The sequence below is a fragment of the Podarcis pityusensis genome, assembly GCF_964106645.2.
Source record: "Podarcis pityusensis genome assembly, chromosome: 1".
NCBI lineage: Eukaryota > Metazoa > Chordata > Lepidosauria > Squamata > Lacertidae > Podarcis > Podarcis pityusensis.
Genome location: NC_138028.1, coordinates 3,728,177 through 3,753,797, shown reverse-complemented (window position 1 = coordinate 3,753,797; position 25,621 = coordinate 3,728,177). Strand labels below are relative to the sequence as shown.

The 25,621-nt window shown below is 47.1% G+C and overlaps 1 protein-coding gene and 1 long non-coding RNA gene across 12 annotated transcripts in view; one reads left to right on the top strand and one right to left on the bottom strand.

Annotated features, from left to right (window-relative positions):
* The window catches only part of NIN (ninein), a gene marked incomplete at its 3' end in the record, with an annotated part of 126,052 nt that overhangs the window by 43,809 nt on the left and 56,622 nt on the right, over nt 1-25,621 (top strand). For all 11 annotated transcript variants that reach the window (XM_081002309.1, XM_081002306.1, XM_081002305.1 and 8 more), the window contains exon 5: nt 8,520-8,689. In XM_081002309.1, coding sequence (XP_080858435.1) covers nt 8,520-8,689 — 170 coding nt within the window. The remainder of the gene's footprint in view (nt 1-8,519; nt 8,690-25,621) is intronic.
* The window catches only part of LOC308470520, a 215,454-nt gene continuing 210,444 nt past the window's right edge, over nt 20,612-25,621 (bottom strand). The window contains exon 3 of the long non-coding RNA XR_013982462.1: nt 20,612-21,193. This is a non-coding gene — a long non-coding RNA (uncharacterized lncRNA). The remainder of the gene's footprint in view (nt 21,194-25,621) is intronic.

Sequence of the window (25,621 nt, the reverse complement as noted above, 5' to 3'; positions counted from 1 at the left end):
CCTGCCCACCTCTCAGGCTCCTGACATCACAGAGACCAAAATCGACCTCCCCTCTCTTGCCCGCAGGGGTCTCATAGAATTGCAGAGTTGGAAGGGACCCCGAGGGTCATCTAGTCCAACCCCCTGCAATGCAGGAATCTCAGCTGAAGCATCCATGACAGAGGGATGTCCAATCTCTGCTTTACAATGAAAGAGAGGCCACAACTTCCTGAGGGAAACTGTTCCACTGTTTAATAGCTTTTACTGTCAGAAAGTTTTTCCTGATATTTAGTCAGAATCCCCTTTCTTGTAACTTGAAGCCATGGGTTCGAGTCCTACCCTCCAGAGCAGGAGAAAACAAGCTTGTTCCCTCTTCCATGTGACAGCGCTTGAGATATTTGAAGATGGCTATCTTATCTCCTCTCAGTCTCCTCTTTTCCGGGCTAAACATACCCAAGCTCCTTCAACCATTCCTCACCAGGCTTGGTTTCCAGACCCTTGATCATCTTGGTCGCCCTCCTCTGCACACCTTCCAGCTTCTCAACAACCTTCTTAAACTGTGGAGACCAGAATTGGACCCAGTACTCCAGGTGTGGTCTGGCCAAGACAGAATCAAGCAGAACTATGACTTTCGTTGACACTAGACTTCTGTTGATGCAACCTAGAATGGCATTAGCTTTTTTTGCTGCAGCATCACACTCCTGGCTCATTTTAAACTTGTGGTCCACTAAGTCCACTAGATCCTTTTCACATGTACAGTGGTACTTCTGGATGCGAACGGAATCTGTTCCGGAGCCCTGTTTGCATCCTGAAGCGAACGTAAAACGTGCCTGCGTGGATCTTGTTTCGTGTTTTGCCGCTTCCACGCATGCACGTGACATCATTTTGAGCGTCTGCACGAGCGGTGAAACCCGGAAGTAACGCGCAACCTGAAAATATTTAAGCTGAAAAGTATTCATCCCGAGGTATGACTGTACTGCTAGTAAGACAGATGTCCCCTATTCGATATTTGTGCATCTCGTTCCTCCAGCCCAAGTGCAGAACCTGACATTTGTCCCTATTGAAATTCATTTTGTTAGCTTGCGCCCAGTTCTCCAAACTGTTATGGCTGTGCTTTGCAAAAGGGTCTGCAAGGTAGCACTTTGAATGGGGCTTCTCAAATCAATTGGTTTCCAGGTCTTGCAGCGCCCCTTTCAAATTGCTGTCTTGTAGATCACATTGCATAAAGATTTGCAGGTGCTGCCAATCACCTGACCAGCAGGTGCCTCCAAAAAAACATTTTGGCTGAGCCATGTCTTTACCTTTCCTGCACCAGACATCGTATCTGACATCAGGTGTCAGATAGGTCGGCATGTCTTGACCAAAATGGCCTCGTGGGCCAACTGGGGAGGCCTGCAGGTCAGAATTTCCCCATTCTGGTTTTAATAGAAGGGGAAGAAATGGAGGCAGTGAGAGATTTTACCTTCTTGGGCTCCATGATCATTGCAGATGGTGACAGCAGTCACGAAAGTAAAAGACTCCTGCTTCTTGGGAGAAAAGCAATGACAAACCTAGACAGCATCTTAAAAAGCAGAGACATCACCTTGCCAACAAAGGTCTGTATAGTAAAAGCTATGGAGGAGACTCTTGAGAGTCCCGTGGATTGCAAGAAGATCAAACCAATCCATTCTGAAGGAAATCAGCCCTAAGTGCTCACTGGAAGGACAGATCCTGAAGCTGAGGCTCCAAGACTTTGGCCACCTCATGAGAAGAGAAGACTCCCTGGAAAAGACCCTGATGTTGGGAAAGATGGAGGGCACAAGGAGAAGGGGACAACAGAGGATGAGATGGTGGGACAGTGTTCTCGAAGCTACCAGCATGAGTTTGACCAAACTGCGGGAGGCAGTGGAAGACAGGAGGGCCTGGCGTGCTCTGGTCCAGGGGGTCACGAAGAGGCAGACATGTCTAAATGACTAAACAACAACAACAACAATGAAAGGATAACATGCTATGTTAAAAAAAAGAGAATGAAACACAAACTTGCCCCTTTGTGTCTTTTGACATTACAGTCGTGCCCTTTATTTAAAAATAAAGGAAAAAACACCGTAGCACCCTAAGGTGGGTGTGTATTTCAGAAGCACACACTCGCAGCCTTCAGAAATCAAGTCACTTTCAGGTTTTATTACAACCTGCCGGTCTACAGGTTTTGTTAAATAAATAATCAGAAATCAAGAGCGTCTCTATTCCACAGACACCCATCCCCGCTCAAAGCTGAGTTGTGTGTATATGTGGAAAGAAAGTCAATATGAGGTTTCTTTTCCCTCCTTGCAGAGAAGCCTTGCATCTGATGTCGATACATAACAAAGCATAGCCCCTGGCAATGGCTGGTTGTGGGGGGGGGGGGCGAGCAGTCGGGCTGGCAAGGGGAGGGGGGCAGGTTACAGCTCTCCGCCTGCTGATTCCCTTCATTGAATGGAGTCAGCCGCAACATCTGCGGGATCCACAGCAGCCCAGGGCCTCCGATATCCAGAGCGCTCCCCCCATTTTTTAATGGCTGCAGACTTTGGCTTGAGCCATAAAAATTGATGCATAGCCAACGGCAAGGAGGTTGCCTTCAATGGACCTCTCTTCTCTTCCTTCCAGACTTGCTCAGGAGGCTGAAGAGGCAAGAGGTTTGTGTGTGTGTGTGTGTGTGTGTGTGTGTGTGTAGAAAATGATCTTATTTATTTATTTAGCTGTTCGGTTCCAATTACACATTGCTTTCCGTAAAATATCTCGAAGCGATCTTGCAGCAAAAAGCAACAGCGAGTGACATTCCGTACGTCAACAAAACCAAAACCGCAATTTTGAAATCCACCCCAGATACAGACTGGAGGAGATAGTTGTTTGTATTTATAGATATCTTCCTAAGGTTCCATGCCCGTCCTTCACCGACGGACTGCTGCAATTAAAATCAAGGAAAAGAATTCCAAACGAAAGCAGCTCAGTAGATTAAACAAAAGAGAAGAGCTGGCCCCCACAAAAACCCCTTAGTAAGGTGTGGGCATGGCTACCAGCTTCGATATTTTTTAAAAAGGGGATCAGGCAAGTTCATGAAGCCAGTGTTCATGTGAGCCAGTGTGGTGTAGTGGTTAGGAGCCCCTTCGCGTCTCCTCCCGCCAGGGCTGCCTGACGGGTGCGATCAGGGCCAGGGATGGGGCACTCCTTTCTGGCCACATCGCTGCCTGTGTGCATCCCTGTGGAGTCTGCGAGCGGAAAAGGGAAGTGCCCTGTGCGATCCCAGCACCGAGCGAGGATGGCACAGCTGGCAAGCCACCTTATCTGCTTGCTGGCGCTCCTGTGGCGCAGACTTCCCTAGACAGGGGCCGCTTAGAGCAAAGACAGGGGCGCTTAGAGCAAAGCTTCACTGGAGGCCATCTGGGCTGCGATCTGGGCGCCTCTTATGTGCAGCGCTGAGCGCGTGTCAGACCACATGATGTAAAGGAGCCAGACCAAAGTCCCCCCCCTTAAAAACTCTGGGAAATGGGGGGGGGGGCGTCAGAGAGATATTTGCACCACAGTGCCGGCTATGCTTAAGAAAGCCCTGTCTAAAGGCACAAGGAAATGCTACCAGTGCAGTATAGTGGTTAAGAGCAGTAGACTCGTAATCTGGGGAACCGGGTTCGCTTCCCCGCTCCTCCACATGCAGCTGCTGGGTGACCTTGGGCCAGTCACACTTCTCTGAAGTCTCTCAGCCCCACTCACCTCACAGAGTGTTTGTTGTGGGGGAGGAAGGGGAAGGAGATTGTGAGCTGCTTTGAGACTCCTTCGGGTAGTGATAAAGCAGGATATCAAATCCAAACTGTTCTTCTTCTAAGGATACTAGCTATAGTGGCTGTGTTAGGAAGCAAGCTGCCTCGTATTACGAGTCAGGCCATTGGGCATATCTAGCTCAGGGCTGTCTGAACTGACTGGCAGCCTCTCCCAGTGGTACCTGGAGATGTCGGGGATTGAACCTGGAAACTTTTGTATAATAATAATAATAATAATAATAATAATAATAATAATAATAAATCATCATCATCATCATAATTTATATATTTATACCAGGCTTCCTCAACCTCGGCCCTCCAGATGTTTTGAGACTACAATTCCCGTCATCCCTGACCACTGGTCCTGCTTGCTAGGGATCATGGGATTTGTAGGCCAAAAACATCTGGAGGGCTGAGGTTGAGGAAGCCTGATTTATACCCTGCCCATCTGGCTGGTTTCCCCAGCCACTCTGGGCGGCTTCCAACAAAATATTAAAAACACAATACAGCATTAAACATTAAAAACTTCCCTGAACAGGGCTGCCTTCAGATGTCTTCTAAACGTCAGATAGTTGTTTATTTCTTTGACATCTGATGGGAGGGCGTTCCACAGGGCGGGTGCCACCACCGAGAAGGCCCTCTGCCTGGTTCCCTGTAACTTGGTTTCTCGCAATGAGGGAACCGCCAGAAGGCCCTCGGCGCTGGACCTCAGTGTCTGGGCAGAACGATGGGGGTGGAGATGCTCCTTCAGGTATACAGGGCCGAGGCCGTTTAGGGCTTTAAAGGTCACCACCAACACTTTGATTTGTGCTCGGAAACGTACTATAAAATATATACGGAAATGTATAAAAGAGGGTGCTCCATCTCTGAGCCACAGCACTTCCCCTTACGGTTCTGCCTCCTCTGTCAAGTCAAATGACATCATTCTTGCACTTGGCTCCTGCTTTCGGGCTTCACAGAGGTATGTGCTTGGCCACTGGGAGAGCAGGATGCTGGACTACACGGATCATTGGTCTGATCCAGCGCAAGATTTCTCCTTTTGCAGTTGACCACTTCAAATTCTAGAGCTGGGCTTCTGTGAGTCAGTGCTCTTCTGTGGGGAACAAAAGAGGTGAGTGGAAGGAAGCCAGCGTGTCAGGGAGAATATAAGACTAGCAGGATTTTTCTCCTAGATAGATAGATAGATAGATAGAGATGCAGATGGCGCTATGGGTTAAACCACAGAGCCTAGGGCTTGCTGATCAGAAGGTTGGCAGTTCAAATCCCTCCCGTTGCTTGGTCCCTGCTCCTGCCAACCTAGCAGTGTGAAAGCACGTCAAAGTGCAAGTAGATAAATAGGTACCACTCTGGCGGGAAGGTAAATGGCGTTTCCTTGCGCTGCTCTGGTTCTCCAGAAGCGGCTTAGTCATGCTGGCCACATGACCCGGAAGCTGTACACCGGCTCCCTCGGCCAATAAAGCGAGATGAGCGCTGCAACCCCAGAGTCGGCCATGACTGGACCTAATGGTCAGGGGTCCCTTTACCTTTACTTTAGTTGGATAGATAATTTATTACAGTCGAAGACCAGCTTATAAAGCACACTTGGGGTACAATCCCAGAGGGAAAACAAACATTTAAAACAATGTACAACAATAAATTTGAAATTTATACATGCAATAAGCGTATAGACACTTAAACTTTAAGATAAACTACCGCTGAGAGATAACCCAGAGTCACCCATGGAACCGAGTTTGGGGATTTTCTTAACGAACTAGTTTGGGTCGGGGGATGGTCTGCGCCTACCGATCTGTACACAGAATCTGGCAACCATCCGGGTCATCTTATGATCTTTGCCTAACAGGAAAAGGTTGAATTTTTGCTTTTCCGGGAGGTCAGCGAGCCTCACCAGCAGGGGATCAATGGTCTCACTATGTGCCTCTTCATAAAAGGGACATCTAAAGAACAAGTGCTCTGGGCTTCCTATCTCCCCCAATGAACAGGCGTAAAGTGTCTGAGCATATGGGACTTTTTTAAAGGATCCTTCCAGGACCAGCGAGGGCAGAGCTGAGCTTCCTCCCTGTCTTCTAATAATAATAGTAATAAATTTTATTTATATCTAGCTTTATCTGAAAAGGTGCATGTATGTGTGGACTTTATGGAAGAGCATTCAGTCACCTGGCTTACTAGTCATACATGTAGCTTGCTAGCAGTACATGGGTAAAGGGATCTAGGAGTCTTAGTGGATCACAAGCTTGACATGAGTCCACAGTGTGATGCAGCAGCAAAAAAAAAGCTAATTCTCTTCTAGGCTGCATCAACAGAAGTCTAGTGTCCAGATCAAGGGAAGTAACAGTCCCACTCCCTTCTGCCTTGGTCAGACCACACCTGGAGTCCTGTATCCAGTTCTGGGCGCCACAAGCTGGAATGTGTGCAGACGAGGGCAATTAAGATGATCAAGGGTCTAGAAGCCAAGCTTCTAGTTGAAGGAGCTGGGTATGTTTAGCCTGGAAAAGAGAAGACTGAGAGGAGAGATGATAGCCATCTTCAAATACAGTGGTACCTCAGGTTACATACGCTTCAGGTTACATATGCTTCAAGTTACAGACTCCGCTAACCCAGAAATAGTGCTTCAGGTTAAGAACTTTGCTTCAGGATGAGAACAGAAATCAAGCTCCAGCGGCGCGGCGGCAGCAAGAGGCCCCATTAGCTAAAGTGGTGCTTCAGGTTAAGAACAGTTTCAGGTTAAGAACGGACCTCCGGAACGAATTAAGTACTTAACCCGAGGTACCACTGTATCTAGAGGCTGTCACACGGAAGGCTTGTTTTTTCCTTCTCTGGAGGGCAGGACTCGAACCCATGGCTTCAAATTACGAGATAGGAGATTCTGACTATGATTCTATGTGGACCCCCACTCGTAATCTGAATAGGTGCAGGCAAACTCATTCCTTCAATAGTTTGCGTTGCAGTATCTTTAAAGGGGATTCCGGCATAGCTGAGCAGGACTTCCTTTGTTGCTTTGGCTGAAGAAAACCTGGGCTAAGTCTCGCAAGGAGGTCTGTTGTCACAGTGCCCTGGCAATTCCCCCCAGATCTCTCCTGGCACAGGACACACACACACACACACACACCATGGTGGGTTAGCTTCTCTCTGCTTTGGAGAAATCCAATTGCGCTTTGCTGTAATGAAATAACCCCCCCACCCCAGTTTTTCAAGGCAAAGCAAGAAAATGAATGGGCCATAGAGAATCTACCAGAGCTAACATGGCAGAGAGATTCTGTAGGCTACCAATTGCCAGCAGCCCAGCTTTAATGGTGATGATAAGGTTTGCTTTTGTTCTTCTGGGTCTTATTTAATCAGCCTGTCTCGTTTCTGATTTTCCCTATCTGCGCACTTCATCGTATGGCTTTCATGTCCAGGCTCCAGCTGCAGGAAATCTTGTTAAAATTGCCTTGTTCAAACAGCCGCACGCCCGCCTGCGTTCCCCAGGGTTTGCAATATGCATGGATGGGGTGCAAGTCCGGGGGAGGGGGATAGAGAGAGGGATATCAAAGGGTTCCTGGTCCTGTGTATTTTATAATTCATTGCATAGCTAAGCTGGCGAATACATTTGCACTAACAAGCTCCGAGAGGGAATTTGTATAAAAGGGATCGCCACGGCGACACTGGAGCGGCTCTCAGTCTGGGCTTCCAAAGGATTTCTCGGAGTATTCTAATATGTGCCCCGTCTTTCTGTCTCCTCATCTCATGCTGCTGAATCCTTGCAATTTTACGATCGGTTTATTTTTTGCTCTTTCGAGAGGCCCCAGAATAAAACCATTCTTAAAAACATCGGATTTCAACAAAAAGCCTAGCGGGAAGAAAATCAGGTTGTAGCCACAACAGCATGAAAGGCCAATAACAAGGTCCAAGGCCTGGCTAAATAAAAACACCTCCGCCTGATGCCAAAAAGATGTTGGCTCTGGGGAGATGGTCACATTTCTCCCGCGGTTTCTTGCAAGTGAGGTCAGGCATACAATGGTGCAGAAATGTAGCTTAGTTGGTCAAAGGGCTTGTTTGGTAAACAGGGAATCCTGGGTTCGGATCCCGGTGGGGTCTGTTGGTTGGTTTGGGCTCAGCTCAGTTTGGAAGCACCTGATTTGCATTGCAGAAGTTGCTCGATTCGGTTCCTGGAGTCTTCAGGTACGACTGGGAATGTCTGCTGCCTGCAGCCCTGGAGAGCAACTGCCAGTCAGTGCCTGCAATACTGAACTAAGTGGACCCAATGGCTTGACACAGTATAGGGCAGCTTCCTCTGTTCCTAGAGGAATAAGAAAACTCTTGCATCACTCCCAGGACAGGGGCATCTCTTATCGTTTCTTTCCAAAGCACACATTACCTAACGGCCTCGGTCCAGTATATCTGAAGGAGCGTCTCCACCCCCATCGTTCAGCCCGGACACTGAGGTCCAGCTCCGAGGGCCTTCTTGCGGTTCCCTCACTGCGAGAGGCCAAGTTACAGGGAACCAGGCAGAGGGCCTTCTCGGTGGTGGCGCCTGCCCTGTGGAATGCCCTCCCATCAGATGTCAAAGAGAAAAACAACTACCAGACTATTAGAAGACATCTGAAGGCAGCCCTGTTTAGGGAAGTTTTTAATATGTGACATTTTAGTGTATTTTTCATCTTTGTTGGAAGCCGCCCAGAGTGGCTGGGGAAACCCAGTCAGATGGGCGGGGTACAAATAATAAATTATTATTATTATTATTATTATTATTATTATTATTATAACATCTTGGATTCCGTTTCTTGCTTGCAGATTCTTCCCCAGAAGCCCAGCCCAAATACATCAAAGGTGGGAAACGCTATGGGAGGCGATCTCTGCCGGAGTTTCAGAAATCCGTGGAGGACTTTGCGGAGGTGACAGTGATCGAGCCTCTGAATGAGGAAGCCCAGCCATCTTGCATCTCCAACAATGACTGCGAGGAGGTAAAGGATTTCCTTTTTTTTTTTTTTTTAATGATGTTTATTAAAATTTCACAAGAAAAAAATCACATTAATAAGAAAATTAACAATAAAAAGAAAAATACAAAATACAAAGTACAAAAAAGAAAAAGAAAAAACAGTTAAAAACAGTTCCATCTTTTCATCACTTCTTTTACGTTTACTTGTTTCCCGGACCTCCTCATACCTCCCTCTTTTGTATTCCAATTCAGTTTGTTAGTCCAGCAATTCCTTTCCCTCCTTTTTAATCCTGATCTTTAATCTTGATGTATTATAACATTAAATTTTTACCTATTAAAAACCAATTTTTCCAATTCTTTTAACCATTACTGCTAGAAACCGCTTAACTTCAATCCGTCATCATTCTAACATTCATTAATTTTACAATATTTCTGTAGATAGTCTTTGAATTTCTTCCAATCTTCTTTCACCGACTCTTCTCCCTGGTCTCGGATTCTGCCAGTCATTTCCGCCAATTCCATATAGTCCATCATTTTCATCTGCCATTTCTCCAGCGTGGGTAGATCTTGTGTCTTCCAATACTTTGCAATAAGTATTGGAAGACAGGAGGTAAAGGATTTTCATAGCAACCTTGGTGGATAAAGAGTCGAGATGGGAGCTCAGATTGAAAGAGGGAGTGTGTGTGTGTGTCCCTGTGTGCGTTTAAGATAGTTTATGGTCTCCAAATGTTGTGTCAAGTTTATCACCCTGCTGACAGAACTATATTTAAACCCCCTGGAGACCTGCCTCTTTATATGGGGGTTTGCTTGTTTCTGACATGATTGGTCTTGAACAAAAGCATATAGAAGATGCTGCCTCACTAGGGGAATCATATAATTGTAGTGTTGGAAGGGACCCTAAGGGCCATCTAGTCCAACCCCCTGTAATGCAGGGAGGACTGAGAATTACTCCTGACAAGCATGTGTGAAACTGGCTGTTTTTGTTCTTATTTATTTATTGAATTTATATACCGTCCTATACCTGGAAGTCTCAAGAAGGTTCACAAAAAAGATCACAATATATAAAATCAGAATAAAAGCACTAACCCAATAATACTCCCCCCCCCCCAAAAAGAGCCACATTTTAAAAGGGTATAGGATGTTGATCAGGTCAACCAAAGGCCTGGTTAAAAAGGAACATTTTTGCCTGACACCTAAAGCTGTATAATGAAGGCGCCAGGCGAACTTTCACAGATGGGGAGCCACTGCAGAGAAGGCCCCGTTCTCGTGTTGTCACCCTCCGGACCTCTTGAGGAGGAGGCACACAAAGGAGGGCCTCAGAAGATAATCTCAGGGTCCATGTAGGTTCATATGGAAAGAGGCGGTCCTTGAGTTCCCAAGTTCTGTTTGCCCGGCCCTCCACCGTCTATCAGCAGAAAATTTCCAGTATCCCTTTTCTGCACGCCAGATGTCTGTGTTGGAGAACTGACCTTGCAAAAGTGATGTCATACTTCAATCAATTCCTACCCCTATTTGCCCCGGTGTTGGTCCTGATGGGATAAGGCGGGCTCAGAAATTGCAGAACCATGGAGAGCTCCAACTGAGCAAGTTGCTCCAACAAAGGCCTCTGCTTGTCCCACCTCCTGTCTGTCTGCCAGGCTCCCAGGCCTCCCACCCCTGTACTTCTTACGCTGCCACACCAGTGAGATGCTGTGGGAGGCATCTGCTTCCCCAAGATCAGAGGGAGGTGCCCACGAGAGTCCTGGGTCTCCCCCTGGCAGTGTGGGAGATGGTTCTGTGGACTCCTGTCTGTCCGCTCCAGGCTCTGTGACCTCCTGATCTCCAAGAGCCTCAGCCTGATCCTCGGCCGGTGACTGCAGCCTCTGACTCTGTGTCTTGCTTGCTGCTGGACTCTGGACTCGCGACACCGTCCCATGTGCCCACTGCGCCCTCTCTTGATGAGTGACAGCCTTGGTTAGTGACTCCACAGCGGGAGGCATGTAGGACAAAGGGGGCACCTTCAGCCCTGGCATGTGAGCAGGTTGCTGCGTTCCCCAGAATTGTTACAATATCTGCTCACTGCCAGGATCTTCAAAAAGCAAACACCCTGTGCTCTCGGCTGCTGATTTTGCTTTCCACAGCACAATCCTTTCTGTGTGTGTTCCCTCTTTCATGCTGATACCTCGTCCCCTTTCCCACCGCTGTGTGGTCCCAAGTCCTTCACCTTGTTGCCATCTTCCAGTCTCCCACGACTGAAATTGTGTTGCTCAACAGTTTTGAATCTTGTATGCAGAGGTCCCTTTTTAACAAAGGGCAGAAAGGTCTGTTGTTGTTGTTTTTTGCTCAAAGAGCAAAACCCCTAACCCTAACCCCTCCCAAAAAATCTCCCCCCACTATGTGAGTAGAGTTGGCAAAAAGAGCTTTCTCTTGGCTAAAGTAGCTCATGTGTTTGTTTACTGAGATGCCAGGACAAGAAAAATGGTGCGATTGCGCCTGGGGGCTGGAGGGTGTTCCGAACAGATTGACACATTTAGACCATGTTGGCTGGGGCTGAGAGTCCCAGCTTCTGAATCAGTAAAAGCTGGTAATTGAGTTGTGGATGGGACTCGCCTTGGTGCCTGATAAGAAGGTGACGAGGAGGAGATTTCTTCCAGCTCCCTCAGGATGGCCTGATAAGCGCTGGAAATAAATGTGGTGTGAGATCACTGGCCTGGATAGCTTTGCTGGAAAGTGGGGCAGAGGACAGGTGTCCCACGAGCCATGTGCCTTGCTGCTGAACATGTGAGCGGAATCGCATTTGCGCATGCATGTAACTGCTTGATGTTGCAAGCCCCAGGGGGTTTGCTTGCAGGTGTGAGCAAGCCTTGAGGATTGCCTGACCTTGAGCTGACACCTCTTTATGACTTTCGTTTCATTGGGCTAATTTCATTGGACTGTGAATGCCTTGACACAAAGGGCGTTGAAGAAACAACGCAATCCCTTTTAAAAGAGGTGCAGCTGAAAATAAAGGGCTGTTAGCATCATTGCTGCGCCCAAGGCATTTTTCCTCTCATTTATGGACTTAAATTTCTATACCGCTTAATTACTATCACCTCTAAGTGGTGTAGTTTAGGTTTAGATGGTGACTTCTCTCCCTCTCTCTCCTATTGATCTATATCTATCTATGTATGTACAGTGGTACCTTGGGTTACATATGCTTCAGGGTACATATGCTTCAGGTTACAGACTCCGCTAACCCAGAAATATTACCTCGGGTTAAGAACTTTGCTTCAGGATGAGAACAGGAAGCATGCTCCGGTGGGGTGGAGGCAGCAGGAGGCCCCATTAGCTAAAGTGGTGCTTCAGGTTAAGAATAGTTTCAGGTTAAGTACGGACCTCCGGAACGAATTAAGTACTTAACCCGAGGTACCACTGTATGTATGTATGTATGTATGTATGTATGTATCTATCTATCTATCTATCTATCTATCTATCTATCTATCATCTCAACTCACCAAAGTCCAGTCCTGAACATGGTTGGCTAGTCTCGGCCAACCCCATATCTCGGCTAGTCTTTGGGCCTTCAGATGAGAGATGAGTTGTAGCCAAGTGGTCTTTGAGTCTTTCCAACACTGGGGGGGTATCCATCACACTCTTTCTGCTTCGATGAAGATTTGTGCTTGCCCAGTGCTAATCTCCCCCTCCTCAAATCTGATCTGGAAGTTTTGGGGAACCCACAGAACAGATTTCAGGGTCGCGTGGGGAGAGGAGAAGGGGAGAAAGTTCTACTGCGCAAGTGTGAATCCTTGCATCGATGGTGCGAGTTATTTAGCACTCCATCGGACGCAGCCCACTGACTCCCCCTCTGCACCCCTCCAGTTTGGCGTATTTCTTCCCCTCCGATGCTGATCTTGTGTAAGCGGCCTCTACCAACCAGCGGGGTCTCTGAACAAGCCCTTGTGAAACTGGGTGAACAAGCTGGTTCTTACAGCTGTGCCCTCGATAATGGATTTTCTTCCCAACATGGAGAGACTAATCCATCTCCCCGGCAGGCCCCGTGGACTGCGCTGACCTTGGAATTAATGGTGAGACGCCTCCCAGAGGGATGCTCAAACCGGGAGCCCTGCGCTCTGAATTTTATTCCTCTCTATTAGTTGTAAAAATGGATGTAAAAGGTTAGTCAATTAACAAGGCCAGTCAATTAAGGGAATTGGTTGGCGGCCACGTTCCTCCCCCAACCCCAGCAGGCTGGTGCCAAGTGATTCCCCCTTTCGCCCGGCGAGGATTTATTAAGTGCCTAATGAGATCTCATCAATACGTCGTCGAAAGGTCCCTCTGTTCCTTCCTCCCCAAATTTCATTTGGCAGTTTTTAGACAAAGCAGCTGAAAATGTGCTGATCCCCCTTCTGTGAGTGATGGAGGATTGGGAAAGATAAGCACCCTTTGGAGGAGTCTGTTGTGAGCTCTTTATTATTATTATTATTATTATTTTATTATTTTTACCCCGCCCATCTGAATAGGTTGTTCCAGCCACTCTGGGCAGCTTCCAACAAATATAAAAGCATAATAAAACACAGAACATTTAAAACTTCCTATACAGGGCTGCCTTCCGATGTCTTCTAAAAGTTGTATAGTTATTTATCTCCTTGTCATCTGATGGGAGAGCATTCCACGGGGTTCTGGTAATCAATCTATTTAGCAATATGTAGGCAGGTGCTGTCTCCAGAATTTGGGTGGGCAGGTCCTTGGGAAGAGATGTCATTGAAGGAAAGGGCCGTATCTCGGGGTTGGAACAGCTGCTCTGCTTGTAGAAGGATGTAGAGACCATCCTTAGCATCTTCAGGTAGGACAGGGAGGGATACCTGTCTGAAATCCTGGGAAACTTCTGCCAGTTGGTGTAGACAGTAGTGAGCTACATGGACCAATGATCTGACTTGGTGTGAGGCAACATTAGGGTTTCAAAAAGTGAAAATCCAGATTTTTTGCAAGATCTCCAAAAAAATTGAAGTTTTTGAGCTCTTTTTTTTTTAGGAAATTCACCCAAAAATCAACACTGGGTTGCCATATGGCTGGGTTTTCCCAAACATTTTTACCGATTTTTGAACATTCTGCCCAGACGCTATTTCCGACGGATGAATCTCAGATATGTCCGGGAAATTCTGGACTTATGGCAGCCCAAGGCAACATCCATATTAAGGGGCATTCTGGACAGGCCAATGGCCATGTGGGTATTTCCCAAACAAATGTCTCCCTTGCCCAACTGGTGTGCAGAAAGAACCACATCACCGGCCCTGCCTGTATAGATTCTTCAAACCCCTAATGCCGCGCTACCAGGGCTGGCTCAATATATTTTGCTGCCTGAGGCAGAATCAGGAATGGCAGCCCTCGTTCCTCCATCCTGGGGATTAGGATCCAAGGCTGGCCAGGTTAATTTGGCCCGTGAGGCAGGAAATCCCACAAGAACATCTCCTTGTCCCTGAAAGTAAACATGGAATTGTCTGAAACATGGAAGTGTCTGTTTGTAACACCAGAAATCTTAGTCTAATGATAGGGCCGGCTCTGCGATGAAAGCAGATCTGACTTTACTATGGGAGTTAAGGTTAACCCTAGCTGGAGTAAGTTGGCCTGGGGAGGCTGCCTGGAAAGGGTGCAAGTTGCGGAGCTCCTCTAAAGTAGGTGTGGGGGACCCTCAGACCATGGGCCAGGTATAGCCAGCAACTGAATTTCATTTGTCATTCTGGGCCCCCCCAAACACTGCAGTTGTGTGGGGAACAGCTGAGAAGAAAAAAGACCTTGGCATTGGTCAGTTGTGGGTCCTTCTTCTGCAAGAAGACCAAAGCAGAAAGGGAAGTTTCTCAGCAGAGAGGTAGAGTTGTATTCCTTGCAAATTGTATGCAGTTTTGGGGAGGCAATTAGACGTTGAAGCTTGAGGTCTAATGTTGATGTTGGCCAGTTGGCAGCTTCTGTGAATGACTCCTCGCGAGTCCTTTGCGAATGCGATGCTCTTTTGGATATCCACCAGCTGTGACAAGTGACTTCATTCACAGGCTGTTCTCAAGTAAGGTAAAGGTAAAGGGACTTCTGACCATTAGGTCCAGTTGTGACTGACTCTGGGGTTGCGGCACTCATCTCGCTTTACTGGCCGAGGGAGCTGGCGTACAGCTTCTGGGTCATGTGGCCAGCATGACTAAGCCGCTTCTGGCGAACCAGAGCAGCGCACGGAAACGCCGTTTACCTTCCCGCCAGAGTGGTACCTATTTATCCACTTGCACTTTGACGTGCTTTCGAACTGCTAGGTTGGCAGGAGCAGGGACCGAACAACGGGAGCTCACCCAGTCGTGGGGATTCGAACCGCCAACCTTCTGTTCAGCAAGTCCTAGGCTCTGTGGTTTAACCCACAGCGCCACCCGCGTCCATAGTAGTATTGTTCAATTTCTTTCTCAGCATTTTACTACAGTAGTTGGGTGCCCTAGGAACGGTTTAACCATTGGATATACTCACATTGGGAACATCCCAATATTTCCCCTGTTTTGGGGGGGTCTCCCTGCTGGGACGCGGGTGGCGCTGTGGTCTGAACCACCAAGCCTCTTGGGCTTGCCGATCAGAAGGTCGGCGGTTTGAATCCTCACAATGGGTTGAGCTCCCGTTGCTCTGTCCTAGCTGCTGCCAACCTAGCAGTTCGAAAGCACACCAGTGCAAGTAGATAAATAGGTAGCGCTCCGGCAGGAAGGTAAACGGCGTTTCCGTGTGCTGCTCTGGTTTCGCCAGAAGTGGCTTAGTCCTGCTGGCCACATGACCCGGAAAAACTGTCTGCAGACAAACATCAGCTCCCTTGGCCAGAAAAGCAAGATGAGTGCTGCAACCCCAGAGTCGTTCGCGACTGGACTTAACTGTCAGGGGTCCTTTACCTTTTTTTTAATGCTGGCTTTGACTGCAAAAACAGAGCAGACCCCTAATCCGTTCATGCCAGGGCAAAACAGAACAGCCTCCGATTTTGAAGTCCGCTCTTTTCTGTTCCCTCTTGGCATTATTAGCAGCTGTTCTGAACCGTCGCTCACTTTTTCCTTCTCCCAAAATGCAGGATTATTTTCTGGGCTCTGTGCATGCTTGGCTTAGAAAAATAAATCGAGATTCCTTGCCAAGAAAACAACATTCTGCAGTACATGGAAGCAATGCTCGTTAAGCAAATATTTGCATATGTTTGCTTATTTTGGATATTGGCTCTGGATCCATGTGCAGTGGTGCTCTAGCACAATTCCTGATCATTTCCATTCTCCTGGCATAGAGAAAGATGCTGTCTCTGAATGGGAAGGCTAGCATTGTGCCTCAAAATATCAGTTGTGAGAAGTGTGTGTTGTGTTCGAATCCTGCTTCCAGGCTTCCCACAGGCATCTGATTGGCCATTGTGAGAACGGGTTGCTGGACTAGATGGGCCAATGGCCTGACCCAGCAGCCTCTTCTTACACTGAAGGTTTTATTTGAGGGTGTTAAGTTGTCATTATGGGATGGGTGGGGCAGCCAGAGTGTGGCAACTAAGGGGTGTTCACATGTTCCGTTCGAGTGTATAATCCAAGTACACATTAGTTGAGCTGTACACGTGTACGCTTATTCACATGTAATGTTCTCTTTTCCCTATACAGTCGTACCTTGGTTTTCGAACAGCTTAGTTCTCAAACGTTTTGGCTCCCGAATGTCGCAAACCCGGAAGTGGCTGTTCTGGTTTGTGAACTATTTTTGGAAGCCAAACGTCCGACAGGGATTCCAATTGGCTGCAGGAGCTTCCTGCAGCCAATCAGAAGCCACGCTTTGGTTTCCGAACGTTTTGGAAGTCAAACAAACTTCTGGAATGGATTCCGTTCCACTTCCAAGGTACAACTGTAAATTTTTTATTGAATTTCCAAATTTTTACAAATTAAATAGTTACATTGTTTCAAGTAATGACTTCCTATCTCCACCTTCATTTAAGAACAGCTTAGATTAAGAATGATGCAAACCCAGAAGGAGGTGTTTTGGTTTGTGAACTTTGCCTTGGAAGCAGAACATGTTGAGTGTGTTCCATTTGTAAATTGAGTCCCCCCGCTGCTATGGGAAAGCACGCCTTGGTTTAAGAACGCTTTGGTTTAAGAACGGACTTCTGGGATGGATTAAGTTCGTAAACCAAGGTACCACCGTATTGTTATTATTTAATGTTAATTACTAAGTTAAATAAACTTATTCATATATTTTTTTAAAAGCTAAAGTGGTGTGCAACATAGAATATATGAAACCTAACAAAGACCATAAATCAATATAAAGCCATAAAAAACAGGATACCAAATCCCCAAAGTATGGCACTGGTTCTGTTGCAGTGAAAGAATGTTGTAAGAAATCAATATTTTAGTGTGGCAACACCCAGATTTTGGAGCTCCTTACCTACTGACATAACTATACCCTTTTTCGTGTCTGCTTGAAACTTGTTGTTATTGCAAGCCTTCCACACTTACAGAATTCTGGCATGTCTTCCACTCACTTTTGCTCACTCCTGATTTCAGCTTTTTGCAATGTTTTTACATACTTGCTTTCAGCTTTCTCTTACCAGTCATTTTAACGTCGGCGGGTTTCTTTGTAAGCCACTTAGAGGTTTTATTGCAAGCAAGCAGCATCTAAGCGCTGCCATGAAAAAAGAAACAAACCAAAGCAAATTTGCACAGTCCAACAAGAGGAACAGCCCAGCGCACGTGCCTTCAGGCCTGCCACTCGAACCCATAACCGGGCTCTTGATTTATCGCCGGGCCTCCACCCCAAAATCTTGTGTGTTTGTGCTGCAAGACAAAGCCCGTTGGGGGGAGCTCCCCAGCCCCACCCCGGCCGCTTTTAATTGACAATATATATTCCTGGAGAGAAGAAAAGGTCCGTCTTCTGGCAGCAGATGGCCGGGTGGGAGCTGGGAGGGCGAGGAGATTTCTCTGGGCAAGAATGCAGATGCTTCCACGGGTCTTGAGCCTGGTCATTGTGCAACTTGGAGGCCATCTGTTCTCCAAGGCAGCGAGGGCTGGGCTGGGCGTCTATCGGAATAATGCGCTCCTGGAATCCAGGGCGGCTGAGCTAGTAATGCGCGTGACCTTCATCCAGCTGCAGAAAAACGGCCATCTGGGCCAGGATACCTGAAGTGACAACGGAGGCCCTGGAAGCGCCTCCTTTTGTCTCCCGGCCGACGGCTTGCCTTCTGGGGCGCCATTTTGAGGGTGGCTTGACCTCTCGCCTCATTTGCCTCCTCTTCACAATGGGCTCTTGTCTTGAGCCTCGGCTATGGTAATGAGGATGTGTGTGTGTGTGTGTGTGGAGCTAAGCCAGCCGAGGAGGTTGGTGTCTGGATACAATGGGGGGCCCTTAATCTGAGCGGGCTTAGAGGGGATGCTTGCAGAAGCCACTGGATTGCCATTGGGAGAGCTTTGACGACCAGCTCTGCTCCCGACAACAATTGGCCGTCAGAATTAAACCGGAGTAAAATTACACACTTCATTTGAACAGGAAGAGGTGCTTACAGTAGTACATTAAAAGTATAGTAAGTTGCCCCTCTTGTGACTGTTGCCTAATGTGACGGTTGCATATTGTGTTCGAATTGTTCAAAGCCAAGCCTATAATAATAGATCTATGCAAATGTTGTGAATTTTAAAAATTAGAAATTTGAGGGTAGTGATTAATTTGGACGTTCCTGGAAGAAATTGAAATTAGTGCCTACGCGGCTGTATTCTGCACTTTTGACTGCAGATCAGATTGGTGAACCATTGCCTTTTACTGCTCCAGCCCAATGAGGCATTTATTTTGTAGTTCTTGCATGGGAAAAGCTTGAGAACTGGGATTTTCATTAAAACAATGTCAAACAAACAAACAAACAAACAAACAAACAAACAAATAAAAAACCGAAGTTGGCAGGTGCTCACAGAATCTTCCTGCAAGTTGGTGCGGATTTTCGGAATGTTTTTGCGGCTTTCTTTGAGAATCGCCTTTTTTGTGGTAGGGGGCGGAGAAACGTTGTGCAAAAAGGCCTCACAGATTTTTTTGTGTGTGTTTCTCCCCTGGCTTCCTCTGCCCCCCTCCAATTCTCCTTAAAACTTTTGTGGCTGTTTGTAAGGTGTATGATAATAATGATGATGATGATGATGATGATGATGATGATGATGATTTATTATTAGTCTCCACTGTGTTCCCTTTCCCTAAACCTTCAACAGTTGCATCAGAGGACAAAGAATCTGATCTGGGGAGGGAATTCTAAGAAACTGGGCTACACCCCACAGGGTTTATTTGGAAAGATACTATAGCATTTGTAATAAAAGTGAAACATATACAGTCATACCTCAGGTTAAAGTAGCTTCAGGTTGAGCGTTTTTGTGTTGGGCTCTGTGGCAACCCGGAAGTAACGGAATGCGTTACTTCTGGGTTTCGCCACTCGCGCATGCGCAGACGCTCAAAATGATGTCACACGCATGCGCAGACACGGTGAATCGCTTCAGAATGCGAACAGGGCTTCGGAACGGATCCCGTTTGCATCCTGAGGTACCACTGTATATATACACACACTGTGATCATACATTTATATGCACACTCTTTCAGAAATTGTTGCTTGTCAAACCATTTTAATTGGTTTGCTGAGAGGCAGAGCATCTATTTTCCATGCAAAACGTCCCTGCTTCAATTCCCATCATCTCCAAGAAGGACCAGGAGAGCCCTGAACTAGACGGACTCTGTGGTCGGACTCTGTGTACGGCAGCTTCCTACGTTCCTTGCTATGCATTGCTACTATTGCAAATCCATATGAACCATACACAGCCACGTATATACACATATATTTCAGAGCAGCGCCTTAGAAGCAACTGCTGTAGGAGAAAACCAGCTGAATCATCTGCTCTCTTGCCTTCTACACACCCACATATTTTTGCGCATTGTGCGCACCTGTGTGACTTCCAGCCCCTACCCTTCGACTGTTCCCATGTGGGACGGTGCGACCATTGACTGCCATCTCCCTATGCATGCAAGTTGCCATCGCAAGCAGAATTTGAAGCTGGTGTCACTGTTCAGGGGCCCAGCTGTGTAATAATAATAATAATAATAATAATAATAATAATAATAATAATTTTATTTATATCCCACCCTCCCCGGCCAGAGCCGGGCTCAGCGCGGCTAACACCAATAAAATCTCAGTAAAAGCATAATAGGGGGAAAAGAGAGGAAGGAGAAAAAAAACCAATTTAAAATACAGGTTAAAATGCAATTTAAAATGCAGCCTCATTTTAAAGTAGCCAATAAATCAAGACCATAAGGGGAGAGAAACATAAGGGTCAGACTGAGTCCAAACCAAAGGCCAGGCGGAACAGCTCTGTCTTGCAGGCCCTGCGGAAAGATGTCAAGTCCCGCAGGGCCCTGGTCTCTTGTGACAGAGCGTTCCACCAAGTCGGGGCCAGGGCTGAAAAGGCCCTGGCCCTAGTTGAGACCAATCTAACCACCTTGCGACTTGGGACCTCCAAAGTGTTGTCATTTGTGGACCTTAGGGTCCTCTGTGGGGAATACCAGGAGAGGCGGTGTTATGTACTGAGTTGAATAGGATCCAAAATACAGCAGTCTGATTGGTCCTAGAACAATAGGATTCAGAATGCAGCAGTCTGATTGGTCCCAGAACAATGCAGCAGTATGATTGGTTGGCAGGAACCACCCAATCATGCTCCAGATAGAAGTGAATCCACAACCTGATTGGCTTACAGTAGAATTCCGGAATTAGCCAATCACGTGCAGCCCATTGTGTAAATAATGTATATAAAGCAGATACTTTGAGGGGACTTTCATTCATTCCTCCTCACCACTATGAGCTGAATAAGGAGCATGAAATCACTTTGCGACTCTGAATATATTTCAGACGGTCCCGTAGGTATGGGGGTCCTAGGCCGCATAGGGCTTTAAAGGTCAAAACCAGCACCTTAAACCTGACCCTGCACTCCACCAGGAGCCAGTGCCGCCCAGGCAGTGCGCATATTCTGCAGCTCTTTGCAAACATGCTGCTGCTGTCTTCTGTCTAGGCTGGAGAAATGGATGGTTTAATCCAGAGGCCGCCAGTCCCTTTTGGGCTTATGGAAACCTCTGGATTTTTGAGTGAGTGCTATGGATGCGACTCCACATCTGGCTGCTTCTCTCGCTTCTCTGATAAGCACAGTCAGGATTTTTTAAATTGGGATATTCTCCCCCCCCCCCCCAGACGACATTACGGGGAGCAGGCTTCTGCTAGGGCGGCAGAACCTCAGTTAATTGAGTATTTTTAACATTTTTCAATACTTGAGGATTTGAGGAGCAGTTGCCCCCCTTGGCTACTCCCATGCTCCTTCCCCAGTGAATTCTCCTCCCACCAGAAAAAAGTATATACATGTAAGGTAACGGTAAAGTGTCCCCTGACCATTAGGTCCAGTCGTGGCCGACTCTGGGGTTGCGGCGCTCATCTCGCTTTACTGGCCGAGGGAGCCTGCATACAGCTTCCGGGTCATGTGGCCAGCATGACTAAGCCGCTTCTGGCGAAACCAGAGCAGCACACGGAAACGCCGTTTACCTTCCCTCTGGAGCGGTACCTATTTATCTACAGTGGTACCTCTAGATATGAACGGCATCCGTTCCGGAGCCCCGTTCGCATCTAGAAGGAAACGTAACTAGTGATGGCACGTCTGCGCACGCATACGTCGATTTTCGCCACTTCTGTGCATGCACGATGTCATTTTGAGCATCTGCGCATGTGCAAGCGGTGAAACCCGGAAGTAACGTGCTCTGTTACTTCTGGGTTGCCGTGGAGCACAACTCGAACGCGCTCAACTCGAAGCGTATTCAACCTGAGGTATGACTGTATTTGCACTTTAACGTGCTTTCGAACTGCTAGGTTGGCAGGAGCAGGGACCGAGCAATGGGAGCTCACCCCGTCGCGGGGATTCGAACCGCCGACCTTCTGATTGGCAAGCCCTAGGCTAAGTGATTTAACCCACAGTGCCACCCACGTCCCTATATACATGTCCATTCCCCTTTTTCAAGCAATCTTGTGAAAGATGGAGCCAGCAGAATTAATCCGAGCCTTTTCCAGGGAGAAAAATGTATCCATGTTCGCTCAAGGTTGTTATGGGGTACCAGATACCACGCTGGGCAGCTCCATATTAAAGGATTTGTTTGTTTAGAACCACAGTGGACAATGCCATACGCAAGCTTCTCTCTGTGTGTGATCATTTTTACTCCCAGTTTCACCTTGTTCGTGAAATGCAAAGCAAATGTCCCTCTTTCCTTTTTGTCTGGTGCCAGAAAGAGTTGCCTGCACTCCTCCTTTCTGCATTCCAGCCTTTTTTTTTTTATCATCACAGGTCATTTGAGGGAAACGAGAAACCAGTTCTCCCTAATTCCTTAATTCCGCTGCCTCTAAAGTAGAGCAGGCTGATCGACACAACGTTTAGCAAATCTTTAGGCTGCTTAAAAAAATTATTATTAGGATTCTTTGTGAACTCGGTTGGCCAAATCAGCTCCCAGTTTCTGCGCTCAAATCTGTGACCTTGGAGAGAAAGCGTTTGGCTTTTTTTGCAAAACCCTCTGTGCATTCAGTGCGTCGGGCGTCAGGCTGTCACATGTTGTGTTTACATTTTACTTCCTGGACAGATGAGGTGAGGCTGAGCTATCTCCTGGCAATACACCCCCCCCCCCCATTTGATAGCAATGGAACTTGGTAGGTTTGCTCTGTGCCAGGGAACAGGTTCCAGGCCAGGAATAAATTAATTAAAAAGTTCTGGAAGAACACGGTTAAAAAATATACTGCTTGACAATCTGTAAGCTTGGTGCATGTTTAAGCGTTTCCAAAATCAGCCCCTTGAGGCAAACCACAAAGTCACTGGGAAATCATTGTGAAAGCCTGTTCCCTGTGACCTGCCCTCTGGGATTGTCCCTGGATGAAATCAGGAGTGGACCTCAGTCATGTACACACCCTCCCTTGATGCAGGTGGGAGTTGGTGCTTGGAGAGCCAGCATTTTGGGAGGAAATTATGCCTGACGGGTTCCCATTGGGGAGTTTGTGGGCTGTGCTATAATCAGTGATGGAGTTTTGTGTGTTCCAAGCATCCCTGGTGGTTGGACTGGGAATGTGCTGTCTGAAATTCTGGAGAACTGCTGCCAATCAGCACAGACAATACTGCTCTTAGATGATGATGATGATGATGATGATGATGATGATAATAATAATAATAATAATAATAATAATAATAATAATAATATTTATACCCTGCCCATCTGGCTGGGCTTCCCCAGCCACTCTGGGCGGCTTCCAACACAATATTAAAATACAGTAATGCATCAAACATTAAAAGCTTCCCTAATAATTTTATCAAATAAAAAAATTCCTTCCAGTAGCACCTTAGAGACCAACTAAGTTTGTTACTGGTATGAGCTTTTGTGTGCATGCACACTTCTTCAGATACGAAAGCTCATACCAGTAACAAACTTAGTTGGTCTCTAAGGTGCTACTGGAAGGAATTTTTTTTATTTATTTTGACTACGGCAGACCAAAATAGCTACCTACCTGTAAATAAATTTATTATTTATACCCTGCCCATCTGGCTGGGTTTCCTCAGCCACTCTGGGCGGCTTCCAACAAAATAATAAAAACACAATACAGCATTAAACATTAAAAACTTGCTTAAACAAGGCTACCTTCAGATGTGTTTTAAAAGTCAGATAGTTGTTTATTTCCTTGACATCTGACGGGAGGACATTCCACAGGGCAGGCGCCACCACCGAGAAGGCCCTCTGCCTGGTTCCCTGTAAATTCACTTCTCGCAGGGAGGGAAGCGCCAGAAGGCCCTCGGTGCTGGACCTCCATGTCTGGGCTGAATGATGGGGGTGGATCTCAGCCCAAGACCTGTGTACTTTCCTGCTTGAGTTTGGGGTCTCCCTCACCCCCCCCCACTTCCCAGTCTTTCAGATTATAGAGCCCAAGCATGCAACAGGAGTTCTGAAAAGTAGAGAGACCTAATCCAGTTTCCATGGCTACTCCAGTAGATTAATGGCATTTTTAGCCGTAATCTGAATGAGAAGCACTATTATTTTCGTGATGCCAGAGCTTTTGCCGAGCGCTCGGTGGCTCTGCTTTCAAATGCATCAGTCACATGAATGCAATCTTTTTAAAAAATGAGCATCTTTTAAACGGCGGAACATTAACAGCCAATTCTGCCCTTTTGGAAGCTTGAGCATGGGTTTTGTGTGTGTGGTTGTTGCGGGGGTTTTTTTTGCAGCTTTGTATAAATAAGGAGTGAATTGTTCCGTGAGCGGCTGAGGGGGTGGATCTCCCAGCGGAGGAAAGGGGATGTTGTATCATTTCAAAAACGCGTATGAACTGCTTTGATGCCCGTTTTAAAAATAAACCAGCCATTATCGTTGCCTGGCGCTTGTAGAGAGGGGAGGAGCTGCCGCTGCCTGATTCCTACAGTAGCTAAAAGTGTTCTGTGTGGAAAGACAGGTGTTTAGCCGGAGGAGAGAGACGCAAGCTGGTGTGTCCTTGGAATGACACCGATTCTGGCTTCCTAGATATAATAATAATAATAATAATAATAATAATAATAATAATAATAATAATTTATATCCATCTGGCTGGGCTTCCCCAGCCACTCTGGGCGGCTTCCAAAAATATATATTTTAAAATACTGTAATACATCAGACATTAAAAGCTTCCCTAAACAGAGCTGCCTTCAGATGTCTTCTAAAAGTCTGGTAGTTGTTATTCTCTTTGACATCTGGTGGGAGAGCGTTCCACAGGGAGGGCGCCACTACCGAGAAGGCCCTCTGCCTGGTTCCCTGTAACTTGGCTTCTCGCAGGGAGGGAACCACCAGAAGGCCCTCGGCACTGGACCTCAGTGTCCGGGCAGAATGATGGAGGTGGAGACGCTCCTTCAGATATACAGTATCAAGGCCGTTTAGGGCTTTCAAGGTCAGCACCAACACTTTGAATTGTGCTCGGAAACATACTGGGAGCCAATGTTGGTCTTTCAAGACCGGTGTTATGTGGTCTCGGCGGCCGCTCCTAGTCACCAGTCTAGCTGCCGCATTCTGGATTAGTTGTAGTTTCCGGGTCACCTTCAAAGGTAGCCCCACGTAGAGCGCATTGCGTATAGGCAAGGGGTTCCTCCTCCTCCTCCCCCTGCCCTGGGTGCTGCTCATCGCTGGGTAAATCCATGCGGCTGTGCAGGGAGGTTTTGAGGCCTCTACCTCTGCCCATTTTCTAGAAGAATCATAGAGCTACAAAGGGACCCCAAGGGTCATCTAGTCCAACCCCCTGCCGTCGCAGCTAAGAAGAGGCTCCAAGTTGCTGTAAATAGTGTGTGATCGTGCAAGGAGGGAGGCATGTTTCAATCACTTGAAACTCTGTGATTTCAGTAAATTTTTCAACTCCCCCTGCAAGGTACATTTGTTCCCTTCCGTCATACGGGATGGCAGAGACGGGAAGCTGGTCATTCTGCTGCATTTGTGTAACAAGGAACTGGGGGTCCCTCGGGAACCCCTTCTTCATTGCTATAAATGGCCTCAAGAGTGGAGAGGGGCAATTGACACTGGAGAATAGGGGTTGGAAGGTGGACTTTGTTGGCCTGGTCATGTTGTGCAGATGCCTGATGATCGTCTTCCAAAGCAACTACTCTATTCTGAACTTAAAAATGGAAAGTGTAATGCTGGTGGTCAACAAAAGAGGTTTAAAGACTGTCTCAAGGCAAATCTTTAAAAAATGTGGTATAAACACCGACAACTGGGAAACACTGGCCTGCGAGCGCTCCAGTTGGAGAGCAGCCTTGACCAAAGGTGTCATGGGCTTTGAAGACACTCGAACTCAGGATGCAAGGGAGAAACGTGCTAAGAGGAAGGCACGCTTGGCAAATCCACACCGTGATCAACTCCCGCCTGGGAACCAATTTCCCCACTGTGGAAGGACATGTGGATCCAGAATTGGCCTCCACAGTCACTTACGGAC